The sequence below is a fragment of the Hippocampus comes genome, unplaced genomic scaffold (assembly GCF_001891065.2).
Source record: "Hippocampus comes isolate QL1 unplaced genomic scaffold, H_comes_QL1_v1.1 scaffold317, whole genome shotgun sequence".
NCBI lineage: Eukaryota > Metazoa > Chordata > Actinopteri > Syngnathiformes > Syngnathidae > Hippocampus > Hippocampus comes.
Window position 1 is genome coordinate 334540 of NW_017805531.1, and position 23389 is coordinate 357928.

Here is a 23389-nt window from a genome sequence, read left to right on the forward strand (position 1 = left end):
TGAACCGAAAGCTTCCTTTGCATGCTGATTTTTGAATTGAAGATGAGGAAAAAAAAACTTGGACGAAAGACAGGAGAGAGTTTTATTTGGAACAGTTTGAGTTATAGCAGTGCTTGAGATTTCAATGGGAGACACACACAAAAAAAAATCGCCTTCACCTTTGACAAAACATTTCTTTGTTTTAAAGGGTTGATAACATTGTAATACACCACGAAGAGATTGATCGGTTACATTTTCTGGATGAACTTCAGAGGAAATATCTTTTTTTACAATGAACCTAATCTTCTCCAAACTTTTGACTGCGCATTTTTTTATTTTGTTGCCGTTCTCGAACAAGATGCTACAGAGACGACAGCGAGCCTGGAAGAGGCACAGAAAGGCATAGAAGCGAGTCCTAGGAAATGTACGGACGATTTCTGGACACCTGTTGTGACTTTTGAAATGCAGCTGGATGCTTGCACTCATTAAAATGGAATCCCTCGAAGAAACTCTTTCCCGCTGCTAAAATTAGTTCACTGGAAAACGGATAAAAAGCAGCGGTCCATTTCTGATGTATGTGCTCGGTTGTCAGTTTTTTGCCGGCCCAACACCTCGCAGAACGACAACATTTCTTTTACCCTTGGCTTTTCTGGAGGTTTATGCACTCCAAGTGGGCCATCTCTCCGCACATTTGTGCAAAAACACCCTCGGACTTTCCTCGGCTGTCTTTTGACTGTCAAAATGACGCAAATAGCACAGAGGGGGTTTCGGGAGAATGGGAAACATTAGAGGAAAAAAAAAACACTGGCAAACGTCGATGTGTAGATTAAAGCATGGGTCAGGCTTTGTATATTTTGACAAAAAAAAACTTTTCTGGACAGTCTCGTTCTATCTCAAGAGATATTACAGGACGTTTGGCTAAAGTCTGATGATTGCGATTGCACCTTCATTGTGATGGATTATGTTTTTGCGCTATATGGACAACATTTTTTTTTCAGCCCAACCCACTTCCTTGACCAACTTTTGAATTAAACATTGGTCAGGCTTGACTTTCTTCAACCCCCCCCCCCCACCCCCCTTCACGCTCTCCGCAATAAATTCCTCCTCTGACATTCCTCCGCAGTTGTCAGACTGCTACATGCTATTGCGCACCATTTAGTTCTGTCCCCAGTGACTTGTTCCCTGGCTCGTGTGTTGCCATTAGCGGGGAACACCTTCAACGGCCCAGAGATCACCCCCCCCCAAAAAAATGTTTTAAAGGGTTGATAACATTGTAATACACCACGAAGAGATTGATCGGGTACATTTTCTGGATGAACCTCAGAGGAAATATCATTTTTTTAAGGTGACCCTAATCTTCTACAACCTCTTGACTACACATTTTTTTATTTTGTTGCCGTTCTCGAACAAGATGCTACAGAGACGACAGCGAGCCTGGAAGAGGCAAAGAAAGGCATCGAAGCGGACGATTTCTGGACACCTGTTGTGACTTTTGAAATGCAGCTGCATGCTTGCACTCATTAAAATGGAATCCCTCGAAGAAACTCTTTCCCGCTGCTAAAATTAGTTCACTGGAAAACGGATAAAAAGCAGCGGTCCATTTCTGATGTATGTGCTCGGTTGTCAGTTTTTTGCCGGCCCAACACCTCGCAGAACGACAACATTTCTTTTACCCTTGGCTTTTCTGGAGGTTTATGCACTCCAAGTGGGCCATCTCTCCGCACATTTGTGCAAAAACACCCTCGGACTTTCCTCGGCTGTCTTTTGACTGTCAAAATGACGCAAATAGTACAGAGGGGGTTTCGGGAGAATGGGAAACATTAGAGGAAAAAAAAAACACTGGCAAACGTCGATGTGTAGATTAAAGCATGGGTCAGGCTTTGTATATTTTGACAAAAAAAAAACTTTTCTGGACAGTCTCGTTCTATCTCAAGAGATATTACAGGACGTTTGGCTAAAGTCTGATGATTGCGATTGTTCAAATCGACACCACCTTGTTAGAAAGCCCTTTCAGTTCTATGCCTCCAGGTCCATTTTGCCATGTTGGGTGATTTTAGTGCGGAAGAACCTGGCAGATCTTGTCAAAAGTCTTCCCGGAGGAGCGGAACTTGTTTCATTCGACTTCCGCGTTCCGTTCCCGGAGGACGGTTTTCTCGGCTGCTGCGACAGGCAGCCCTAATTTTCCTTGCTGCAGATGAGTGATTGATGCAGCGAGAGACACGCAGTCTTCGTGCGGGGACATTTTATACGGCAGCATCGATCCCGACTTTGCTGACGGGCCCCGATCGCGAGCCAGCATTCATCGCCGACCACGGCAGCGAAAACCACAGAGCATGTAGAAATGAAGAAGGATCTTCTGCTTCGGGGTCCACGTTTTCATGTTGGTGCGTTTTATTATCCCGCCACGCAAACCAGACCTTTGACGCCACGTCGTGTTTCGTGTCATTCAGTGACGAGCGTATTGTTTAGCGTTCGTCTCGTTTCGGTTGTCATACTTTCGAATGGACACGATGGAGCCGAACGATCCCCTCAACCCGCTGATGTTATCGTTTTCTGCGTCGTGTTTGAAGTCGGACGGGTTTGCATTGGATCGGGGCCGCTTGTCTCAATGGCATCGTTGTGATCTCAGAGGGCGCCTGCAGATCGTCAGCGCCGTGATGAAATGACGCTGCCGCGTTCTGCTGAGGGTCGGGCTGCGCGTCTGGCAATGGAGAAGAGGCTGTTCCTCTGACACGTCGTTTGGAGCGTTTTGGGGGGATCCGGGCACATTGTGCAATGAATCCATCTTTCGTCTGCTTGAACATTGAGGACATAGTGTAGAAATAACCAACAACTGATGGGGTTGTTTTTTGGGGTTTTTTCATGACCCCTGAAGCCTAATTCCACTGTTGCGGCGCCTCGAAGCGCTTGTGTGGATGTGTACTTTTAAGCTCTGTGTGCAGGCCAAAAGCCCCAAGAAAGCAATGACTGTGTCTCCCTCACATCATGCGGCTCCTTCTTCCTCCCAAAAACATGAACACCCCTTTGTCCAACCGTTCAAAAGGAAGGAAGGAAACCCAGTGAAGGAATTCAGCCACCAGAAAAATGTGAATAAAATCAGGCAAGACCCCCGATTCTTTGCGGATGATCATCATCAGCCAGTGAATTTATCGCGACAGTTTTCGAGGACTCTTTGTCGTGCTCGTGCAATGTTGAGTCTTCCGCAGGATTTAAGGCAACGGTTTCTTGTCTATGCCTCAAAATTGCGCAGCCTCTGCGCCTGCTACGAATAATACTTCAGTGCAGCAGCGGTCCGGATGATTCCATGCTGATGTTTGCCACTTGGCAGGGAAGCGTGACACTCTGCCGCAACTCTTCCCAACTTTTTTTTTTTCCAACTTAATGGTTCAAGCTGACGTTATTTCAGCCAAATGCCAATAGAAAACTCACACTGTGACAAAAAAAAAAAAAAAAAAAGGTTGTCTGGTTACCTAATTAAGTATGCAGCGTGTTCAAGGACATCTCGATGGAAAACTCATCTTGCAGTGATCGCATGCCTTGTTTACAAATGGGGGAGAAAAAAAAACGTAATATGACAGAAATGAATACTACAAGCAGAAATGGTGCTACTGCAGCTTACTTCTGAACACATTCGGAAGCGGTGGGGCGTAGATTCCCCCCCTCCATCATTCCCAAATGACCTCAAGTTCAAATCCAGCCGGCCAAAAGACCACAACTCCTCCTCGCCTTTGTCGGCGAGGAGCAAAGCCATTCCGCCGGGATCCAGCGGACGGCCGCCTCCCGCAGCCGCTGGAGGTCCGCCTTCAGCTCTCCGAAGGCCACGGCGACGTCTCCGTTAACGATCACCTTGTCAAACATGTGACCGTGCTGGGCTTCCGTGGTTTCGGCCGAGTCAATCATATCTTCAAAATCTTCCTCCTGCGGAAAGAAAACAGTCGACTGTTTATTTTGGCCGGGAGGATGATCGATTTGGTTATCGCGAAGTCAATTTATGGCCGCACAGAGTGAGTGCCGGTGATGGAATACTAATGGTGCCAAAAATACGTTGCGGCTTGGCTTCAAGGTGACCAAACATCCTCTGTGAAGTTGTTTTAGAAAACACACACCCACGGTGCAATCCCGTGTACCAAGTTGTCGACGATCCACATCCAGTCGCCATACATTGATACCACATCTGTCTTAAAATTTCAGCGAGCCACACAAATGTCGCCCGAGGTGCTTGCGTTTTGACACGGGTGAGCCCCACCGACTGGGACGTGGCACATGCAGAGAGTTGAGAGTCAGAGACAGTTTCGCAGCAGCGATTCAGTCATCATTTTTAACGAGGCCAAGACGCGGTCAAACAGTGAAAGAGACCCACCCACTTTTGCGGGAAGGAAATGCTGTTTGCTAAAATTCCAACAAAATCCAAAAAGAAAGAAAGAAAGAAAAAAAAAACCTCAGACTTCATGCCAAAGAGTCTTATGACCCCCCCCTCCCCCACCCCTTGTCTCTTAAATGTCTATCACGTGCAAGGCGTGTCATGTTTTGTGACCTCCGATCGCCCTCGCGTGCCCGAGAAGAGCACCTGACTGCATAGAACAACCGATGTATCGGGTATTTTTCTTACTGAGAACATCCTGACTTGATTTGGGTCCTCTTCGTCACAGATGAATTTCGCTCTTCTCCTGGTGAGGCGCAACTCCTCGATACGCGGGGGTTTCACAAAAACCACGTAGGGTTTGAATTCGAGTGTGTAGACACGCTTCAGTTTCTGGTGTGGGGGCGAAAAAGAGCAAATATAGGGTAGCCTATGGTGGTTCTTGTAAAAAAACAACAAATGAAGCATAGTAAACAATTCTAAAAATAACCACGTGGTCAGTTGCAATGCTGAAAATCATGTCTCAAATAGACAATGGAATTTCCAAAGTCGAATGTTGCTAAGGGACCTACGTAGCATATCTCATGAAATTTTGCAATTCAAACCATAAATGTCACGGAGAACATTTCAGTCAGCACGGAGTCGGCTGCTTGTGGCTTTTGATGAGACAGCGTTTTGCTGCATGCTCACAATTTGAAGCTCGCAACTCGTGGACTCATATGTCGCCAAAACACTCACTTATTTGCTGTTTTTTTTTTTTTTTACTCATGCCAAAAGCAATATAAATATTGCCCTCTTGATACCAAGGAACAGTGTTGAAGTGAGTTGAGGAACTTCATTTCGACAACAGCTGCCATCTTGGTGCGAGGGACCTATGCCGCAGTCAGTTGAGGGGCTTCATTAAGACCAAATGAATGGTTTGCCGACTTCTTGTGCCATTTGTAGGCAAAAGGGTGCCCGTAATGTGGTGCGCCGGTGCGCCTTGAGCATTGGAAATGCTCCAGTTCGAATCCACCATTGCACTTTTTGCGCGCTCAGAATATTTCAGGCCAGCCTCAATTCAAAGTCATGTCGATGTACAGTATTACTTTTATGCTTTTATTTTGAAGTTGACCCTCAGTTGTTGCGCTTAGTAAATGTCGCTCCGAGTTTTTTTCTGTGTAAAATTTACTCTCAAATTTGATTCTGTTTAGGCTGGTAGAAGACACACCAATAAAAGGCACATTTTATCCCAACTTTAAACATCATAAAAAGGAATAATTCTGCAGACAGAATCTGGCGTCTCAATGTTCTTTTTTTTTTCCACCACGATTTACTCTTCTTGAGTTCAAGTATACACGTCATGGCAGACCTTATCCGATACTTACACAAGGATGTACATCCAGTAGGCACACTTTGCCCTCAGCCATCACCCGGTAAACCGAGTTCAGACTCGTTCCATAGTAGTGGCCTCGGTACGTCCCGTAGTCTATAAACCTAAAGGCAGACGTTCACGGGGGCAGACAAAGACATAAAAGTCAGAAAGGAAAAAAAAAAAAAAAGAATAATGGTCTTTCCTTTCAAAACACAGATGAATAATAGTATGGAATGACCAACACACATGTCAGACTGCAATTTCATGTACCTGCGGTTGAGAATGTCCTCTTCGAATTTGTGGACGGATACAAAATGATAATCCATCCCTTCGGTCTCTTGGCTTCTCTTCTCACGTGTGGTGTCTGGAAGGGAAGATGTTGGCAAGCGGATGACAACAGTCCGAATAATAAAAGAGGCTCAACAGAGGGAAAAATGGAGCGGATTGCCTTTTTGGCCTTACATGGTATGCTTGTACCGTAGAGGTCAGGATCGGAGAGCAGGAGCCTCCTCTTCAGTTCATTAATGCCAACACCGCTGGGTCCTCAACACAAAGAGCAGAAGTCCGTGCTGTTTTGTTTTGTTTTTATTTTGGTCGCGCCACATTTCGGCATCTATGTGCTGTCACGTCAACGGAATCCACATTACTTCAGAATCTACTGGCTATTTTAATTTAAATTAAATTAGCGTCTGAACTGTTTTGCGAACTAACAATATTTCAACTTCATCCTCACGGGGCCCGAGAGCTGCCTTTAAATGGCATATGCATTTTTTTTTTTCCCGTCCTCTCATTAGTTGGTCGGCGCAAAACTTGCTACAGCCAACATCGACTCGCAGAACACATTTGAGCAATCGGCGCACGTGACCGCATTGAATAATGTTACGCCATTCGGTTTCTTTTTATGCCATTTATCCGCATTCGGGGCGACAGGTGAGCTGAAGCCTATCCCAGCTGACGGCGGCAGGTGGACTACACCCGGAACTGGTTGCCAGTCAATCGCAAAGGACATAACAAGCATTCGCGCTCACATTTAGGACGACTCGGCGACCCTAACATGAATGTTTTTACACAGCTCTCACTGCTGTGATGCTGTCCAAAATGGCAGCATCGCCGTTGGGAAATTCCTTTTTTGACTTGAATTTACATGATAGATAAATAAAAAGACTTCATTTTGCCCCGGCAGCGGCAGCAGCAGCAAAAATGACTCCGCGTGTGCCAGTGAGCGCTGACGATTTCTTCAACAATAAATCCAGCATCGCATCGGTTTGGTGCATCTGCGTTTGCCATCAGAATAAAAGAAAAAGTGAGCAGAGCAGTCAGACAGACAGAGCTCTCATTTCATGCTGTTTTTAGTCTGAGAACCATTCTCCAACCGGACTTTTTTTTTGGGGGGGGGGCTCTGCCTGTGCCACGATTAATGCCCCTGTACCCTCTGGAAAATCCATAGCGTCTGTAACATCTGCTAAGTTACACCGTATCAATGTCATTACTGTGTAGGATGTACAGGATGAACACAGGCGCAGGCACACACACACACACACACACACACACACACACACACACACACACACACACACACACACACACACACACACACACACACACACGCACACACAAAAAAAAACGAAGCATCAGCGCGGTGCATAGAAAGGACACAAGTCTTGTCCAGGTCACACTTTGTCATTTCACTCTATAACAGCAACTGTCTGTCACCTTTCTCCATCGCACCTCTTCTCCACTTCCATTTCCCCTGACAAGCACATGCCAGACAAAACATTAGGTACGCCTCCGAAATTCAATACAAGAGCTTTATTGTAAGATTATAATGCAGAAACTTTGATTTGAACCTGTCAGATGTATTGATTGATTTGTTTTATGGTTGGCATCGTGCACGGATGTCAAACGGAAGGCCCTCCAGATTAGCCCCTCCGTGTCATTTTATGGGGTTCGTGAAGGCTTGCAAACATTTTTCAAAACTACCGGTAGCCATAAAAATGAAGATAGTTGGCACTTAGATATTTAGTGACTTCCCCAACCCTTTAGCTTTTTTTTTCCAACAAGTGACAAGCTGTATATTCGTTTTATCGGCGCATCCTCTGAATCCAAATAAAGCACGCAAACCCTTCCACCTTTTCGTACATTACATTTGAAAAAGTTATTTATTGGTAGAGCGCCAGCGCTGTTACCTTTCGGAACCTTATTTCACGCTTTTTATGATGAGGATTCCATTGTAATTCTCGCTTGTAAAGGTGACATTGGCAAAAGTCCCTTGAACTGGGCTTCTTCTCATGTTTGGTTATTTGGACATGAACACTTCCATTAGTCTTAATATGATTTTTTTTTAAATACAATAAATAGTATCAAGGATTCAAACCTTCATAAATGCAACCTCATTTTTCTGCTCATTCCGATGTGGAGAATTCTCCTTAATGGTAATCCAATGATGTTCATGTCTCTTCACCGCACACGAGCCTGGCTGGCATGCATTCATTAAGTATGCTCCTCACTTCACGTAACACATTAAAATGGCACACTCTGATCTCTGAGAAGGGTTAACATTTAAAAGATGAGCTCGAAAGATGATGTGCGCAGAAGTGGAACACACACACACACACACACACACACACACACACACACATGCACGCAGGAGCATCTGGGATTTTCCTCTCAAGCAGGTTTCTGCCGTCCCGAGATTGCATCAGACTCTTTTGGAGTGCATATGAAAATGCGGATTCCTGAAATAGCTGCCTTTTCCATCCCAGTGTCGAACGGGCTGAGCGCATTACAAAATCGAAAGTTTTTAGGACTCTCCGCCCTCACGCCGCTGATGGCTTTCTCAGCGGCGCTGCGGAACCAGAGACGCGAGCCACAATCGGGACGTGTGGAGACTGTCAACTGACCTTTTCGCTTAAGAGACATGACGTTTAACACCAGAAGTCGTTTTGACCATCCAATGCGGGGCAGAACGGATGATTGTTTTGTTCGATGGCTTTTCAACCTGCGAAAAGATTCCCTGGCTGCTTCCTGCGTGAAGTCTCCGGGTTCAGGGTTTTCCCGTCCATTACTTTCAATGCCAAAAGGCTTTTTTAATGATGACCTCTGGCCCTCGCCGCAGACAGTGAAACCCAGTCCAGAATGCGGGTAAACTCCAACCCAATTAAAAGAGATTCAAATCCAAGCTGCTTTCGGTCTTCCAGTGAGTCGGAGCACTTGGCTGACATTTTGAGGGGTTTTATTCCCAATCAATTCATTGGCCTCTGTCCGTTCATCGCTCACGTTTCTGGCTTCCTGTCTCGATGGGTTCGGCTTCCTTCTTCTCCTGCCATCTCTTCGCGCTCGGTGTAGGTTGCCTTGTTTAGCGAGCGGTTGCCTACAGTTGGGCCATAACGTTAGGTGAAAAAGACCTTCGGCGGAGCTCAACGTAAACTCTCAAGGGAACAAAAGTACATAAAGCAGGCCTGCAAGGATTGGCAGAGAAGCGAATCAGGGGTGGGCCGGCGCACAACTTAATACAAACTATTCCGACGTGACGTTTTTCTGACAGTGTTTATACGGTTCTGATGGGAAAGGATCACTCTTGCATTCATAAGTAGGAACATAAATCTTCATCAATGCCTTATTTTCTCCCCTTTGATCAATTTCAGCTTCGATAACTGCGGACTTTGCGGTAAATGAAATGCGGGGCGGGCGAGGGGTGGGGGGGTGGCAGGACCCCAAAAGGAGCACAGTTGAGCGGATGGCTAATTCTATACAAATTGAATGTTTCGTCGGGATGAAAAACAAAACATTCCTGATGGGAGTCGTAAGCATAGACCAGTCCTACTTACCAACCAAGACAACCAGACGGTGTCTTTCTTCAGAATCTTGACGGTAAGGGATGACCTCGATGTAGGTCGGTGGACAAATAGACTCCTGAACTCCTGAGCTCCACCTTTTGGAACGTGCTGCTTCTTTGACCCAGTTGCTCTTTTTGCCCAGCCGGAAACTCTTTCTTAAACCAGCTGGGATGGTGAGAGAGAGAGAGAGAGAGGGAAAGAGAGGCTTCAAGCTTTGTCAATCAACTCGTGAGCACTATCTATTCATCCATCCATTTTCTGATCCGCTTCTCCTCACGAGGGTCGCGGTTTGGGGGGGGGGGGGTGCTGGAGCCTATCCCAGCCGTCTTCGGGACACCCTGAACCGGTTGCCAGCCAATCGAAGGGCGCACACAGACGAACGAGCATTCGTGCTCACAATCGCATTGAGGGACAATTTCCAGTGTTCCGTTAACCTGCCGTGCATGTTTTTGGAATGTGGGAGGAAACCGGAATACCCGGAGAAAACCCACACAGGCACAGGGAGAACATGCCAACTCCGCACAGGAAGGCCGGAGCCGGAATTGAAGCCCGCACCGTTGCACTGTGAGGTGGACACGGTGACCAGGCGAGCACCATGGCCTGGTGAGTACTAGCGTAGGTCAATTATGTCATAGAAGGACTCATCTATCTATCCATCCATATCCACACTTTGTTTATTTGTTTAATTCCACACCAATGGGCAACGCGTGCATCTTTTTTGGGATGTGGAAGGCTGAAGCTGATGTCCAATTATCCCTCACTATAACACGGTTCACCTTTCACGGCTTTCCTGTTTCACAGAATTTTTTCCGTGTAGCCCCCCCAGTGCATTGTGTTCTGCGTCCTGACTGGCTAAGGGAATGTCGATTAGAGCATGAGCTCTAAATGAGAACTCTCCACGCTCACGCACCTCTCGGTCTGTATTTAATTTCCATTATTTCATTATTGGAGGCGATTCCAAGTGAACGGGGAGGCCTTGGAAATGGAGGTAGTCTGCATATGACGGCGGTAATTCCCCTTAAATGAAAGATTAAATCGACTCATTAATCACGCTGCTTGTTTGACTTCAAATCCACTGTGGCACAATCGCCAACACTTTTATTTGGCCAATCATTTTGGACCGAGCTAACTTTGATGAATGTTTGAGGTGGCTCCAACTTTTAAACAAATGTGACCTCAAGACCCCTTTTAAAAGATGTTACGAACAATGCCTTGTAAACCATTCCCGCCCAAAATCTGTTGCCAATCGGCATTTTCCGTCAACAGTCATTGACACGGAAAAAAAAAAAGTGAATATTGGACAAGAGGGGGACTCAGGCCCCCCCGGAATAAAAGAATAAAAGTGTGCCCGTGGTGATTTGTATGCAGCCTGACAGCCAACGTCTGCCATGCGCCTGCGGTCTGGCCTGTTTTTGTCCGCACGCTCCCTTTCATGACGTTAAGTACTGCGCGGCGGTGATGCGAGCCGGGGTTACTCTGACATGGGCTGTAATTTGACTTTGTAAGCATATCTGTCTGTTTCCTCTCCTTACACCGTGACAAGCGTTTGGTTACATGGCACGCGAGTTCAAGATCCGACAAAGTGACCCCCGTTGCTCAGAGTCAAGGCAAGTTCCAGAAGGAAAACATCTTGTCATTGTCACTGCGGCACTGCAATTGCCCTCCGTGACTGAGATGCTGTCGACCGGAAACATTTTTCTGTTTTTATTTTAGTAACTGCCATTGTGTCTATTTTGCAGGATGAAAGAGACTGTAGATTTCAGATCCACACAAGAAGTCACTGGATAGGTCTGACGACCGGGAAAATTCTCGGCTTGTTTATCTTAACCAGAAACAGTTACGGGGAGCCGGGAATTCCACGATGTGCACAGCAAAATAAGAAGTAATCCGGCACATAGGATAAACTCTTCTAAAAACTAGAGAATATCCTATCGGGCATCATCCAGTTGTTTGTCATGTCCAAACTTTTGACTAATCCGCTATGCGTATGCACTATAAAAGCCCAAAACAAAGCGATAACCCGGTCACCCTGAATTAAACGGTCCACTGCTTCTCTGAGGAGGCGGAATCACTTGATAACATTTTAAGAACGCCAAATTCCATTTTTTTTCATTCTTCAGAGGCTTTCTTAAAATAGGGGGAAGGGTGGAGAGCAATTTCAGGGACAGATGCAAAATGACCAGTTCAACAATCTGCACGGTCAAAATGATCTGTCATGATCAAGTCATTTATCGTTGACGGTAAAACGAGGTACCGTGTTTTCCGGCTCTATAAGGCGGAAAATACGGTATACGAAGTATAAGGCGCACCTTCAATGAATGGCCTAATTTAAAGCTGTTTTCGTATATAGGGCGCACCGCATTATAAGTTAAGCATCCACTAGATGGAGCTAAGCTAAGGGGAACACAATACAATGCAGCTTTATTTATATTGTGCTTTCTCAACCGCTGAAGCTGTCTCAGAGTGCTTTACAGATCATTTAAAAAACTACATCCAAGAAATCAGAATATTGATCCATATATAAGGCGCATCAGATTATAAGGCGCACTGTCAGTTTTTGAGAAAATTTAATGCTTTTAGGTGCGCCTTATAGTGCGGAAAATACGGTACTTGTATTGAATCATTTCACCACTCATTACGCGCACTGAATGAGCACAGCAGTGACAAAATCAAGGACATCCTGAGTCCTTTCTGCCCTCTTACCACCCTGATCCAAAATAATGCAGCCTCTTGGACCCACCCGGCCTGAGACGCGATCGAATAAGTGCGCGCTGCTATTTGCACGTCGTTATCATGCAACCTGCAAGGTCCTGGCTGGATGAGATATTTTACAGTCAGGAATGGCTCCAGTCGCTCATGTGAATCGACTTTCTTCGCTCACGTGCACGCATGACAATCGGCACAAACATCATCTGCAATCCATGAGCTGGAGACAGATGGGGAAACTGGTGGGCTCCAACCACATTTGCTGTTCTGGTCCTTTCCCTTAAATCGTTAAAGCCATAAAATGCTTCATCAGATGAAGCGGCCTCATATATCTGTTTTTCTTGGTGACCGTACTTGTGACTTGTCATGTCCAATTGCCCCAACTTGTATTGTGCTCTGTTGCGCAAGTCCTCTTTCCAATATCATCGGGATTTATGTGGAACAAGTCAAACATCTTACCAATGTGGATTCCAGTTATAGCTCCATAGTCAACATCCTCGTCAATTGGAAAAACTAGAGTGGGGGAAATCACGAACATCAACCTCTGAAATTTCACACTCAAAGTATTAGCACATGTTCAAACTCAAGTCGACAACTATTTTGCTTTGGAAATTCTAATTATGGTTGGATTGAGAAACGCTATCCAAAATTTAGGAACATTAATAACGACATTACTCTTCGAAAGTGGTTGAAACATTCCACAGAATCATCCACATGTTGGGGGAGAAAAATGGAGTGGCAACATTGCAAGATGACTTGTTTTGGAAATTAAATCCCAAAGAAAGTCAAACAGTGTGATCTCAAAATGGACATGTACAGCAGAACCCCAAAAGCCGATCGCTCCGTACAATTTGGAATACAAGCAAAATGTTCGTTGCCCCAAACGTGAAACCAAATGGCAAATCCCTTCTCACGCTTCTACTGGAAAAAAACAAAAAACACTTGACTACCAAGAGCTGAAAACAAAGTCCATCTGAATATTCTACCTGCTCAAACCACATCCAAGTAAAGGTGCACTACCGCCATGTCGAGTTGTATGTAACTATGGCGCCACATTTAAAGGGAAGGAGAGGGGCTGCTTTGATTGGCCAAGATTAAAGTTAGCTGTGACCACTCCTACAACAGCGCAGCCCCCCTTATTACCTGGATAGCCCTTCCTTTATTCATCTGTAAAATTACCAATACCCGGTTGAACCGACCTTCCCGCAGAGTTACGCTGGATTTATGCTGGTCATGAATACGAAGCCCTCAATGTTTTCTTTTCCTAACCAACAGCCGCACATCCGGTGCACTTTTTTAGGTCCAGCAATGCCTAGAAAGCATCAGGTGAGAGTTGCACTCTTCAAACACCTTCCTGTTGGCTATAATTTGCATGTCTTTGCTGTGTCTTCGAAGGAAGTCGACCAGCATCACGTCGTGGATTGTTTTGACTTTGGAGGTTCTATTGTATTTTAGATTCCCAATTGTTGTTGCAGGTCAATATACGTGTAAACTGCAAGTACCTTTGCCCTCATCTGCAGCGCATGTGGAGGAAAGAACAACAGTGAGTACAACAGAACAGGTGTTTTTCTGACCTGAACTTTCCCCCCCACCACACACGTCGAGCGTTCGTATTTAGCTTATGGGCTGGAATTGAAATGTGTTTTGCTCGTTTTACCGGTGATGTGGAAAGAAAATGTTCGCCGATCACCTGCTGCCTTGACTTGTTGTCGTTGGAACAAGGTTTGGGGTCGCTGTAGCGCAACTCTCCTGAAGATTGTTCATTGCAATTGGTGCCGGTTCAAATGTTGGTCAAGCAAAAACGGTTGCACCAACGAGCAAAAGATGGAAAACATCACCTCTCCTGGAGCTGCTGCGAGGGGATAAGCCCTGCTCGTGCGTTACTACCGCTGACATGGCACGCTTGCCACCAGGTGTCATCCTCCGTGGTGACGATCTGGAGGATGTCGCCTCTTTTAAAAGCGATGGCCGCATCCTTGCACGGCACGGCCGGATCCTCACTCGGGCTGTAGTCAAAGAGAGCCCTGACAAACAGCTAGGAAAAGAAATTTCTTTTTTTAAAACGACGACGCTGACAAATCTCACAATATCTATCTTCAGACGTATTTGTTTCCCGACTTGGAAAACGATCACAGCGTCGTCATCCGACGCATAAGTTAGCATGGCTCTGAGAAATGACCGTCGGCACCGACGATCATTTGTCTTCGTCCCTTGCAATAGAGTCACTTGAGAGTTTCCACGAACTGTCGAAATCATATGCATAAACGCTCTGGTGGTCTTGGGTCGAGGCTGTCACGATGCGGCGGCGGCAAACACATGACATGACACTTTTCGTAATCTCCTTTTACTGTAACCAGATGGGCAGTTGCGCGCATAAAAAAACCCACAATGCGGGGCTCATGTCAAAAGGAAGACCACAAGGGAAGATGTCATTTATTGTACCTTCTTGGCGGATAACTCTTCTTGCTCGGAGAAGGCAGGAACAATGGTGAATGTCACGTCACCCCGAGAGCGTGCCTGCACACCATTAGTGACAAATTAAAGGAACGCGTTCAAAGTTCGGAAACATGCCCGTTTGCTTTATTATTTTGTGACGCCGGTTGAGTGATACTCCTCCTGTGTTTGTTCGCGGGACATGAAAGTGCAGCTGGGTGACGTTAACTTAGCATCGAGAAATAAAGCGGGGGACAGGGAAAAAAAATATCTTAGGCAGACCTAGATCTGTCAAAAATGTCAACAAAAAAAGTGGGGAGTAGTACCCGCAGATGGGCAAAAAAAAAAAAAAGGAAAAAAAATGTGTCAAGTGTCTTTCTAAAGTGTTTGGTCAGCCTCACTGTAACTTGGCAGACTTTAGAAAAGGCTACTGCAGTGATTCCAAAAGATGATTCCAAAAGAATTGTGTTTTTTTTTTTTTTATCATAGTCATGGAGAGAGTCGTCTAAAATCTGCCTTATGCACGTTCCGGCTCCGCAAAGTAATTGTATTTTACGGCTTTGATTAGTCTGCGGCTTCTTTCTGCACGGGCATAGCGCACCAAAATATACAAACATCCGCTCAGCGCGACAATGAATCATTTGTATCTAACGTGTATACGACTTTATTTTTCTCATATGCCGTTTTTCTAAAATATTGTCCACGTAATTCATTTGTTTTTATTTGCCAGCCGTCTACACGTCTGCATTTTCCAAGCTCAATAATAAAGATGAAATGTCAGGCACATTTCATGCAAATTCGGAGGAAAAGACCATTTCTTGGCATATTCTCTTCACTTTCAGAATCCATTAAAACCTTTTTCGTCAACGCTGAGCTTACCATTTCTTGGCTGCGTAGCTTCAAATTCCCAATGTTTCATATTTTTGTTGCCTCCATAAAAAAGACCAAACCGAACATGAAATTAATCTTACTGACACGTGTTGTTTGTGTAGCCAAAACAGGAAATACTTTGTATGCTCTGTCTTGTGTTGTCCAAAACTTGTAAAAACTCAATGAGACATTTTGCTTCGTGACACAACTACAGGATAGTTTTGTCAGAAACACTATCCAGTGTGCTAAATGTGGGTTATTCTTTGGTCAGACCTCACACTTTATACTCCGGCCTCGATTAAAAATGAATAAATTAAAATAAAAATTAAAAAAAACACGAGGCTGGCAACACGGTAATATAATATGAAACGAACCAGCAAAGGAAGAATTTCTTTCGGCTTCCTGCGATCCACTGCGACGCCGTTGACTTCTTTTAGCTCATCTCCTTCGTGAATCAGGCCTTCAGAGTGGAACGTACGGTACATTTCATGAACTGCAGTCAAGTCCCGTGGAAACCCCCCCACCCCAAGGCACTCTTTGATTAACCGCATGTTTGTACCAGAAAAGAAGACTCAAGAAGTCCAATTAAAAAAGTCGAAGAATTATCATTCATGATACTACAACTTAAAATTGGAGCATTTTCACACGCACTCTTGGTCGCATGTCTGCAAAAGATTATCCTGAGTGATTACTCTTTGGTGTGGGGTGTGTTAAGAGTTGAGTGTCTGTATTCAGTGTCTCCCAAGTCATTCACCGCAAACGAAATGACACCGGGAAGAGTTTGCTAACAACGCGGTCACCAGATAAGCTAGCAGTTAGCCTCGCTTCATCTCCCACTTCTTTGTATATTTTGTTGCAGTCTGGATGCCGGACTTATTTGTACACTGAAAACCAACAACTTGGGAGTCAAAACCAACGGTAAAAAAAACAGATTTGAATTTGGGGACTTCAACACATTCATAAACTTGAAGCGAAGCTTACCGCTCTTGTGGGCAGCGCCTCCTCGCATGACCCTCGCCACCACAATCGCCCCGGTGGATTGATCCCTCTTAATCGTCGCACCCTCAAGGGTGTTGATGTGTGGGGGGAGAAAATACGATGAGTACGAAATTAATTGCATCGTGAAAATATAACGTGTTGCAAGTCTCATTAGAAGTCGCTTCATTCCAATGAAAGATGATTTCTATCGAGGCGGGGACCATTTGCAAGACGCCAACCGCTGCAGAAGGTGATCCAAATCTGCATTATTTTCAATAGACAGTAAAAGTCAAGAGTGGAAAATGCATCTTGTGTACTGGACAACAATCATCCCAGACTGGGGTGGAGTCCCGTTGTGTGGAAAACTGAAACATGTTGGATCAATCAAACCGAGCATGTCAGACAAAGGTCACGCTCTTTCCAGTTGGGTTTTGGGATCTATACAAGCGTCTGTTCCCCATTATTGGGTTGAATCTTCACTCGGAGAGCAAAGAAAATGCCACTCATTAGGTGAATTGCCGCATTCTCCAATTTGCGCTCGACGCCAATCATATTTTTCAGATTAGTAAATAAACTCACTTTGAAGAGGTATCTTTCAAATGAGCGCGGCGAGCATTTTGTTGAAATCTTCCACTTCTCTCAAATCCTCTTAACAGATGTCAAAAACATTTCATGGGGAGTCAGACTATATGATAAGAAACAAATGCTTTACTTTTGATGAGGATCCGTGGGGCTTAAATATGTTGCGGCCATTTGCTAATGAACTACTGGACCCGCTCGTGGAACAAAATCTGGGAAATGTTACTCACAGCAGACAATCACTAGAAGAACTTTATGAAGACCTTGATCGACATTTAAGTCCACCAAATTCAGGTCCTTTTCATTTGAAAGGGGAACAACAAATTTTGAGGACTTTGTGGCCTTGGTGGAGTTGTGTTCTTTGAACTTTCATCCCTGTTCGGTCCGGTCCCACCTGATCCAGGAAATTTCCAGATACAAGTGACAATAGTTTGGACCACGGCGGAATAAGACATTCTGGTAGGACCAAGAAAATTAGTCATGATTAAAGACCGGCCTTGAACGTTAATTCATATCAGACGCAGCACAGGAATGATCTCAGTTAACGTTAATGCTAAGAAACCGTCGAGTGATTTCAACAGCGCTCGCCAGACAAGAATATTCAAACTCGAGTGACTATCAGATGAGATCCATAGGAACAACAATTTTTACGGCGCTACAACATTGCTGAGAGAACATTTGCTTATGTTCACTCGGTGCGGTGTTGTCGGCGTCCCCCCCTGCCCCCCCCCAAGCTTTTTCTGCTTTATGTCGTGACATCGAGCGACTTTTACTTTGTGCCCATTTGACAGCACGACATAATTGCAGCTGCCAACTTTGACCGCTTGAGCTTTACAGTGCCTTCAAATGTCTCGTTGCAGAACATGTGGCACGCTTTGCAGAACAATTATCCGAGTATATGGCTGTGTGAATATAAAAAAAAAAAAAAAAAATGGATGTCTGGTTTGTGTGCAGTGAGTATGCACAATTAGCACAAATTAAGAACATACGTATGCTTTTGGCTGCAGACCACACTTTGAACTTTAATTCTTACGAACCTAAGCAAACACTTCATGATCATAGAAATACTTTTTTGGGTGGGAAATTGTACAGTAAATAGCTACTGACCAGCGGCTCCTTGGTTTTGACCAGACTGACAATCTTCACTGAATCTTCTCCCTCGTCAATAATGCCTTCGGGTACTTGAGGTAGAGTCGGCTCGTAAGCTCTCTGAGCGACTACGTCGTGGACGTACAGAAGACTCTGTCCAAAAAAATAACAAAACCACAACGCAAGGTGGAAGATGATCGTTTGCCTCGCAACATCTAAACAATCTATTTCGAACGTGTAAGCGTGTAAATTAGAATTGGGAAGTGGAGTCAACTTCGAAAAAGGTGACTAAGCCTTATTGACGAATCAGAGGCGCTTGAATGAATGCAAACATTTAAACAGGTTCTCCTGGCCAGTCTGATCGCTGACAGCAAATGAGGACAAACGCGGCACTTTCCGCTCGCAACATGCCAAATGTGATTACGCGACCAGCTCGCGGACCACCTGAAAGAACTCCCGCCCCCGCCGAGTGGGTCCGCTCAAACATCGTGTCTTACGTCACGCGTCGAGCACGGAACAGTTGAATATAAACATTGTATTGCTAATATGTTCTATGAAGTACCATTGCCCAGACACGTACTCAATGTGCCTCGTCAACGGTCCTGGATTTGTTGCAGGAAAACGTTAGGCCGTGCTGGAAGTATTCCCGATGCAAATTTCGACCATTACCATACAGAGAATTTAGATATCTGCCTGTCATCGGGAACAATGACCCAGCACGTCTGTCGGTTGGTGGACTTGTTATCGCGCTGTCCATCGACAGCCTCTCTGCTGAGACCGCCGCTATTACCTGAGATGTCCCTGCGGCTACAATCAAGCCCCCCCAAAAAAACTTTCATTCACGCTATATTGAACCATGGCGTCTCTCCTAAGTACGCTTGCGTACCCGAGCTTCAAGCCAAGAACAAGCAGGTCATTAAGACTGTTCAAACAAACTTGCTAGTTGTCAGTTCACTCATTGGACGATGGTGTGAGTCTGGACACGAGTCTGAGTGGGCCTCCACATCAGTTAACACTAATAAACATGACTGAGAGGTTGGGCTTGATCGAAGGCAGCAACCCCCTCATTCGGAGAAAGAGGGGCAATCAATTTGAACGTATTTGTTATTTCACATGACCCGTAGAAGAGGGGAAACTGTCGGAAAGAAAGTGTTAAAAGCATTTGATTGCACCGGTCGAAGCTCGCGACGTTACACGCTCGCCGTAGCTCGCAGGTCAGAAAGCGGGCCTTCAGGTTACACGACAATGTTTTTGACAACTTCTTCACTGGTTCATAAAACACACTTTGGAGACGGAATCCCCACACAAGGTGCATTTTATTAAAGTCGCCTTCCAAATTAAACAAGCTTAGGGAATGCGTGAACTGAAAACAGAACTGCAGCTGGCGGCGGGCTCGGCCCGGCCACCAGGAGCTCACCAAGGAGCCGGAAGTCCAGGCCAAGCTCCATAGGGGGCCTGCGGTGAACCGGGTTTTTTTTTTTTGGGTCTGTGAACCGTACTTTGTCTTGTCACTCACCTAGAACCTGTTTACCAGGGGAATAAAGCCCCTGGCAATTTAGCTCCGAGGACCAATGTGACACACAAATCCCTCTACTAACGAGGGGATTGAAGCGAATATTTAAAAAAAACCAAAAGAAAAGCAAATATGTGTATGTATATAAGAAGGCTTAACAACTGAGGCCAACTTCATCAAAACTGCACCTTGACGTGAGGTTTACGAAAGAGGGCGAGAAGGTCTTTGACTTCCTCTCTCCACTCATGGTCAATCAGATCTTCATATAGCTGGAAATAGAGAAAACACAGCGCACGCTTGAAAAATGGCAGGTTATATAGATCCTGTATTTAGCTCCAATACCGCAGCCTCGCGCTCAACTCAAGGTGTAATACGGGCGAGGCGGGAACCGGAAGGTTGAGTGAAATTGAGCCCCATTCAGACGACAGCGGCATTGGCGTTCTCGACGGCCCCGTTCAACTCGCTGCAACTCATGTCGGCTATCGTAGGAAAAATAAAAACGAACCGCCGGCGTCTTCAAGGCTACACGACAGCTGCGGCGACAGATAAAAAAGAGCAGCCTTGACCGACAGGCGGCCAGTGTCTGCGCGCAGTCGCCCGCTTGTCAAGCGTGTTACTGTAATGACTTCTACTGCTTCAAGATGTCGAGGCGCACTCTCGAGACGCAAGTATGAAGGTCATTAGTTTCCACTGTGAGCAAACGGGAGCGTCTCTGAGGGGAAACAGGCCCACGCTTTGGCCATTCCAGTAGGTCCTGATGATTTAAGCCAGGCAGAGAGTGGCTGTCGGATGAAATCAGGAGCAATAAGAGTGAGGCAAGGATAGGAGTTGATGGTCAAGATGGAAAAAAAAAATGGCAGGAGTTGCTCTTCGTATGACAGGGTGAAGAGAACGCATGCTGGGAAAGACTACTTTGAGTATTCAGGTCGAACGTGTCGATAAAGTGTACGTAAAGAGGCGGCTAGGAAAGAAGATGATGCGTATCACAGATGGGGTGTGCCACTTTGGGCAAACATGGTGAGTGTGTGTGTGGGCCCTGTCACTTTGACTTAAATGTGAAATTAATTGTGGTCCTCCAAAGTGAAACATTACACAAAATGAGTTTAGCAGCCTGCACATTGTCCTCAGTGACCGAACTCACCGCATCCAGATTAAAAATGACGCCGTATCTGCTTCCAGACACAATTCACAGAGTTTAGGGATACAATTTCCTTTTTAAAAAAAAAAATCCTGCGCTCCATTCATTGCTTCTGCGTGACAGTAAAGCGATCTGTTCGGAGGAGGAAACTATTCAAACCATGACAAATCTTTCCCGATGCCTCTGCAGTCATCCCGTCATCTTTAGGCAGGGTGATTGTCTGCAAAAGATGTTTGGGGAAGAGTCGCTTACATGCGAGGCCAGTCCGGCTGCGCACTCTTGGACGGGAGCGGGTCCTCGTTTCACAAAGTGCCTCAGCCGCTCGTGGATCTGTGGGGAGACATTCAAAGTATGAACAATAAATATATCCCCTGTGCTAAAAATGCATGGAATTGAACGTACTTTTGGAACTGCCACAGGTGCGAGTCAACTACTCAAAGTTCATGACTCAACTTAATACTACTTGAAAAAGCCCATTACTGTAGTCTTTTCCGAGTCTTTATTCAAATTTAATGTAATGGTGATTCATTCATCAATGTTCTTTTTATGAGGGAAATATTGACTCTTCCAGACGCTGGAAGCTGGAAACTGGGTCTGTTTGCCGGAGTTTGAGGATTACACAAGAACACCTCTCCTCATCAGTCTGACATCTGCCCCTGATGCATTGCTCATTGCTCAGTGCTGTGTGTACGTAAGTAAAGATGTATTTGTATTTAATATCACTGCATCAGGTCATACATTGTGTGAGTGTGTGTGTGCGTGTGTGTGTGTATGTGTGTGTGTGTGTGTGTGTCTTTGAAATTTACCAATATCAGGACAAATGAATGCTGCTTTTACTCTTATTTGATATTTAGGACCTGATACGCAACATTTTGGGTCTTTTGAATGGAATGCCATACGTTTACGTGGTGAAAACAAAAAAAAAAAATTGAGAAAAAAAAATCAAGAAAGTAAACAAATGTGCGAGAATCTTTTTAATACAAGTATAAGGTGATGACCTTAAAAAGCAGGTGGAGCTTCTTCTCCATCAACGTGCTGTGGAGGAAGCGGTAGTCCTCCTCTTGGTCACTTTGAGACACAGTGCCAGACATCACTGTTGGAAACGGAAATGTCAGAGTAAAGGCACATTTAAAATGTTAAGATGGAAGAAGTCCCGTGATGAAAACAGAAAATCCCAAATGTAATTCATTGCAAATCAATGATATAGGCGTAGGCTCATGTGGCGTACACCCCGCTCCAATTCCGACATACCCTCTTTATGCTTAAATATTTTTTTCACACTGAAAAGTTAAACAAAAAGAAATCAATGAAAACGCTGATTATTTTTCAACAGTCATTAAATATCCTGACATAAATATCTACTCAACAGTCAACGATAAGATAGGAATGAATATCCCAATTTGTGAGATGTTACTGCCCCCTACTGGTTGTACGATATAGCTCAGCATTTAATACGTTGGAAGGTTCTTGTGTAATGTTACTGTAAATGTCCAAACCAGAGTGAGACGTGTTTTTAAATAAATACTTCAATGAAGTTGTACACAACTGCAAACGCACTCAAAATAATAAACAATTTGTAAATGTCAACCTAGCAGTCTATTTCAATCCAAATGGAGCGGTATTATTTTAGAAAAGGCAGACTTTTGAATTGTACAGTATCTAGTTAGATATATTGCATGTGGTCATATTGCAAGGGCTGGTCTGTGTTCACGCCATTGTAAAGTGAAGCAAAGTCATGAGGAATCACGCTTACCAGTCAGGATGAGGATGCAGATCACACCGTTTTCCACACTCACTCGCACAGAGTTGTGAAGTGTTCTAGCCAGATTGTAGCACAGACTCTTATTCAGTCAATATATGTCAGTGCTGACCTAAATCAATCCAGCAGACAATCAATACACCAATGTGGTGGTGAACATAACAGCCTACACTTGTTCATTTGCCACACTAAAGAAAAACACTTTTAGAAATAGAGCTGAACCGCATCAGACCGGGGATGGAGTTTTTTTCTTAAATCAATTAATTCAGTTAAACTATGATACAGTTGGCTCAAATGTTCAGCTATCCATTTAAAAAAAAGTCATTATGGTCATGGGTGAATCGGAGCCTATCCCAGTTGGATATGGATGATTTTATTTATCTAGTGCCAATCCAGAAGTTATCTCAAAACCATTTACACATGGACCAAGTCAAGAAGCACAATCCTCCTCCATGATACACTGTGGCACACACGTAGAACAAAAACCTCAAAGACCATTGACTCTATGGGGCTATTGTTTGCCTCTTTGCTGACAAGGAAGAGACACGGTAGAGAGACGGAGGACAAATCAACTGTGAGACAGATGTGCTAACCTTGCAGCCTCATAAATTGTAATATATTTAAATATTTTGCTGGTTGATGCATTATGCATCAACTTACATTCACAGGCCGAATACTCTAGTGATGTGTCGTTCGCGAACGAGCCGGCTCTTAGAGCCGGCTCTTTGAAGTGAACGACATGAGCCGGCTCCTAAGAGGGAGCCGCTTTAATGGGAGCCGACTTTTTTTTTCCTC

General features: G+C 44.9%; 1 protein-coding gene and 1 long non-coding RNA gene across 2 annotated transcripts; both read right to left on the reverse strand.

The window, feature by feature from the left end:
- Positions 1 to 68: 68 nt before the first annotated feature.
- Positions 69 to 1954, reverse strand: LOC109520584 (uncharacterized). Its single transcript, XR_002169203.1, has 2 exons — positions 1460 to 1954; positions 69 to 424 (listed from the first exon to the last, which is right to left on the reverse strand). It is a non-coding gene; the product is annotated as an uncharacterized LOC109520584 (long non-coding RNA).
- An 866-nt stretch (positions 1955 to 2820) lies between these two features.
- Positions 2821 to 22961, reverse strand: mpp7b (MAGUK p55 scaffold protein 7b). The gene is made up of 15 exons (XM_019877920.1): positions 21834 to 22961; positions 21088 to 21165; positions 19886 to 19966; positions 18203 to 18337; positions 16520 to 16601; positions 15913 to 15998; positions 14678 to 14752; positions 14074 to 14270; positions 13926 to 13984; positions 9521 to 9694; positions 6156 to 6236; positions 5964 to 6057; positions 5707 to 5815; positions 4589 to 4732; positions 2821 to 3897 (listed from the first exon to the last, which is right to left on the reverse strand). Exons 1-15 carry the CDS (start codon positions 21924 to 21926, stop codon positions 3667 to 3669), a joined length of 1719 nt encoding a protein of 572 aa, XP_019733479.1. The 5' UTR covers positions 21927 to 22961; the 3' UTR covers positions 2821 to 3666.
- Positions 22962 to 23389: the final 428 nt, after the last annotated feature.

Coding starts and splice junctions, on each gene's coding strand:
- mpp7b (XM_019877920.1), bottom strand. CDS start 21,926: ATGTCTGGCACTGTGTCTCAAAGTGACCAAGAGGAGGACTACCGCTTC. Junction 13,985..14,073: donor TCGCAGCAGCTCCAGGAGAG/GTGATGTTTTCC, acceptor AACAATCTTCAG/GAGAGTTGCGCTACAGCGAC. Junction 4,733..5,706: donor TACTGGATGTACATCCTTGT/GTAAGTATCGGA, acceptor CCCCCACACCAG/AAACTGAAGCGTGTCTACAC.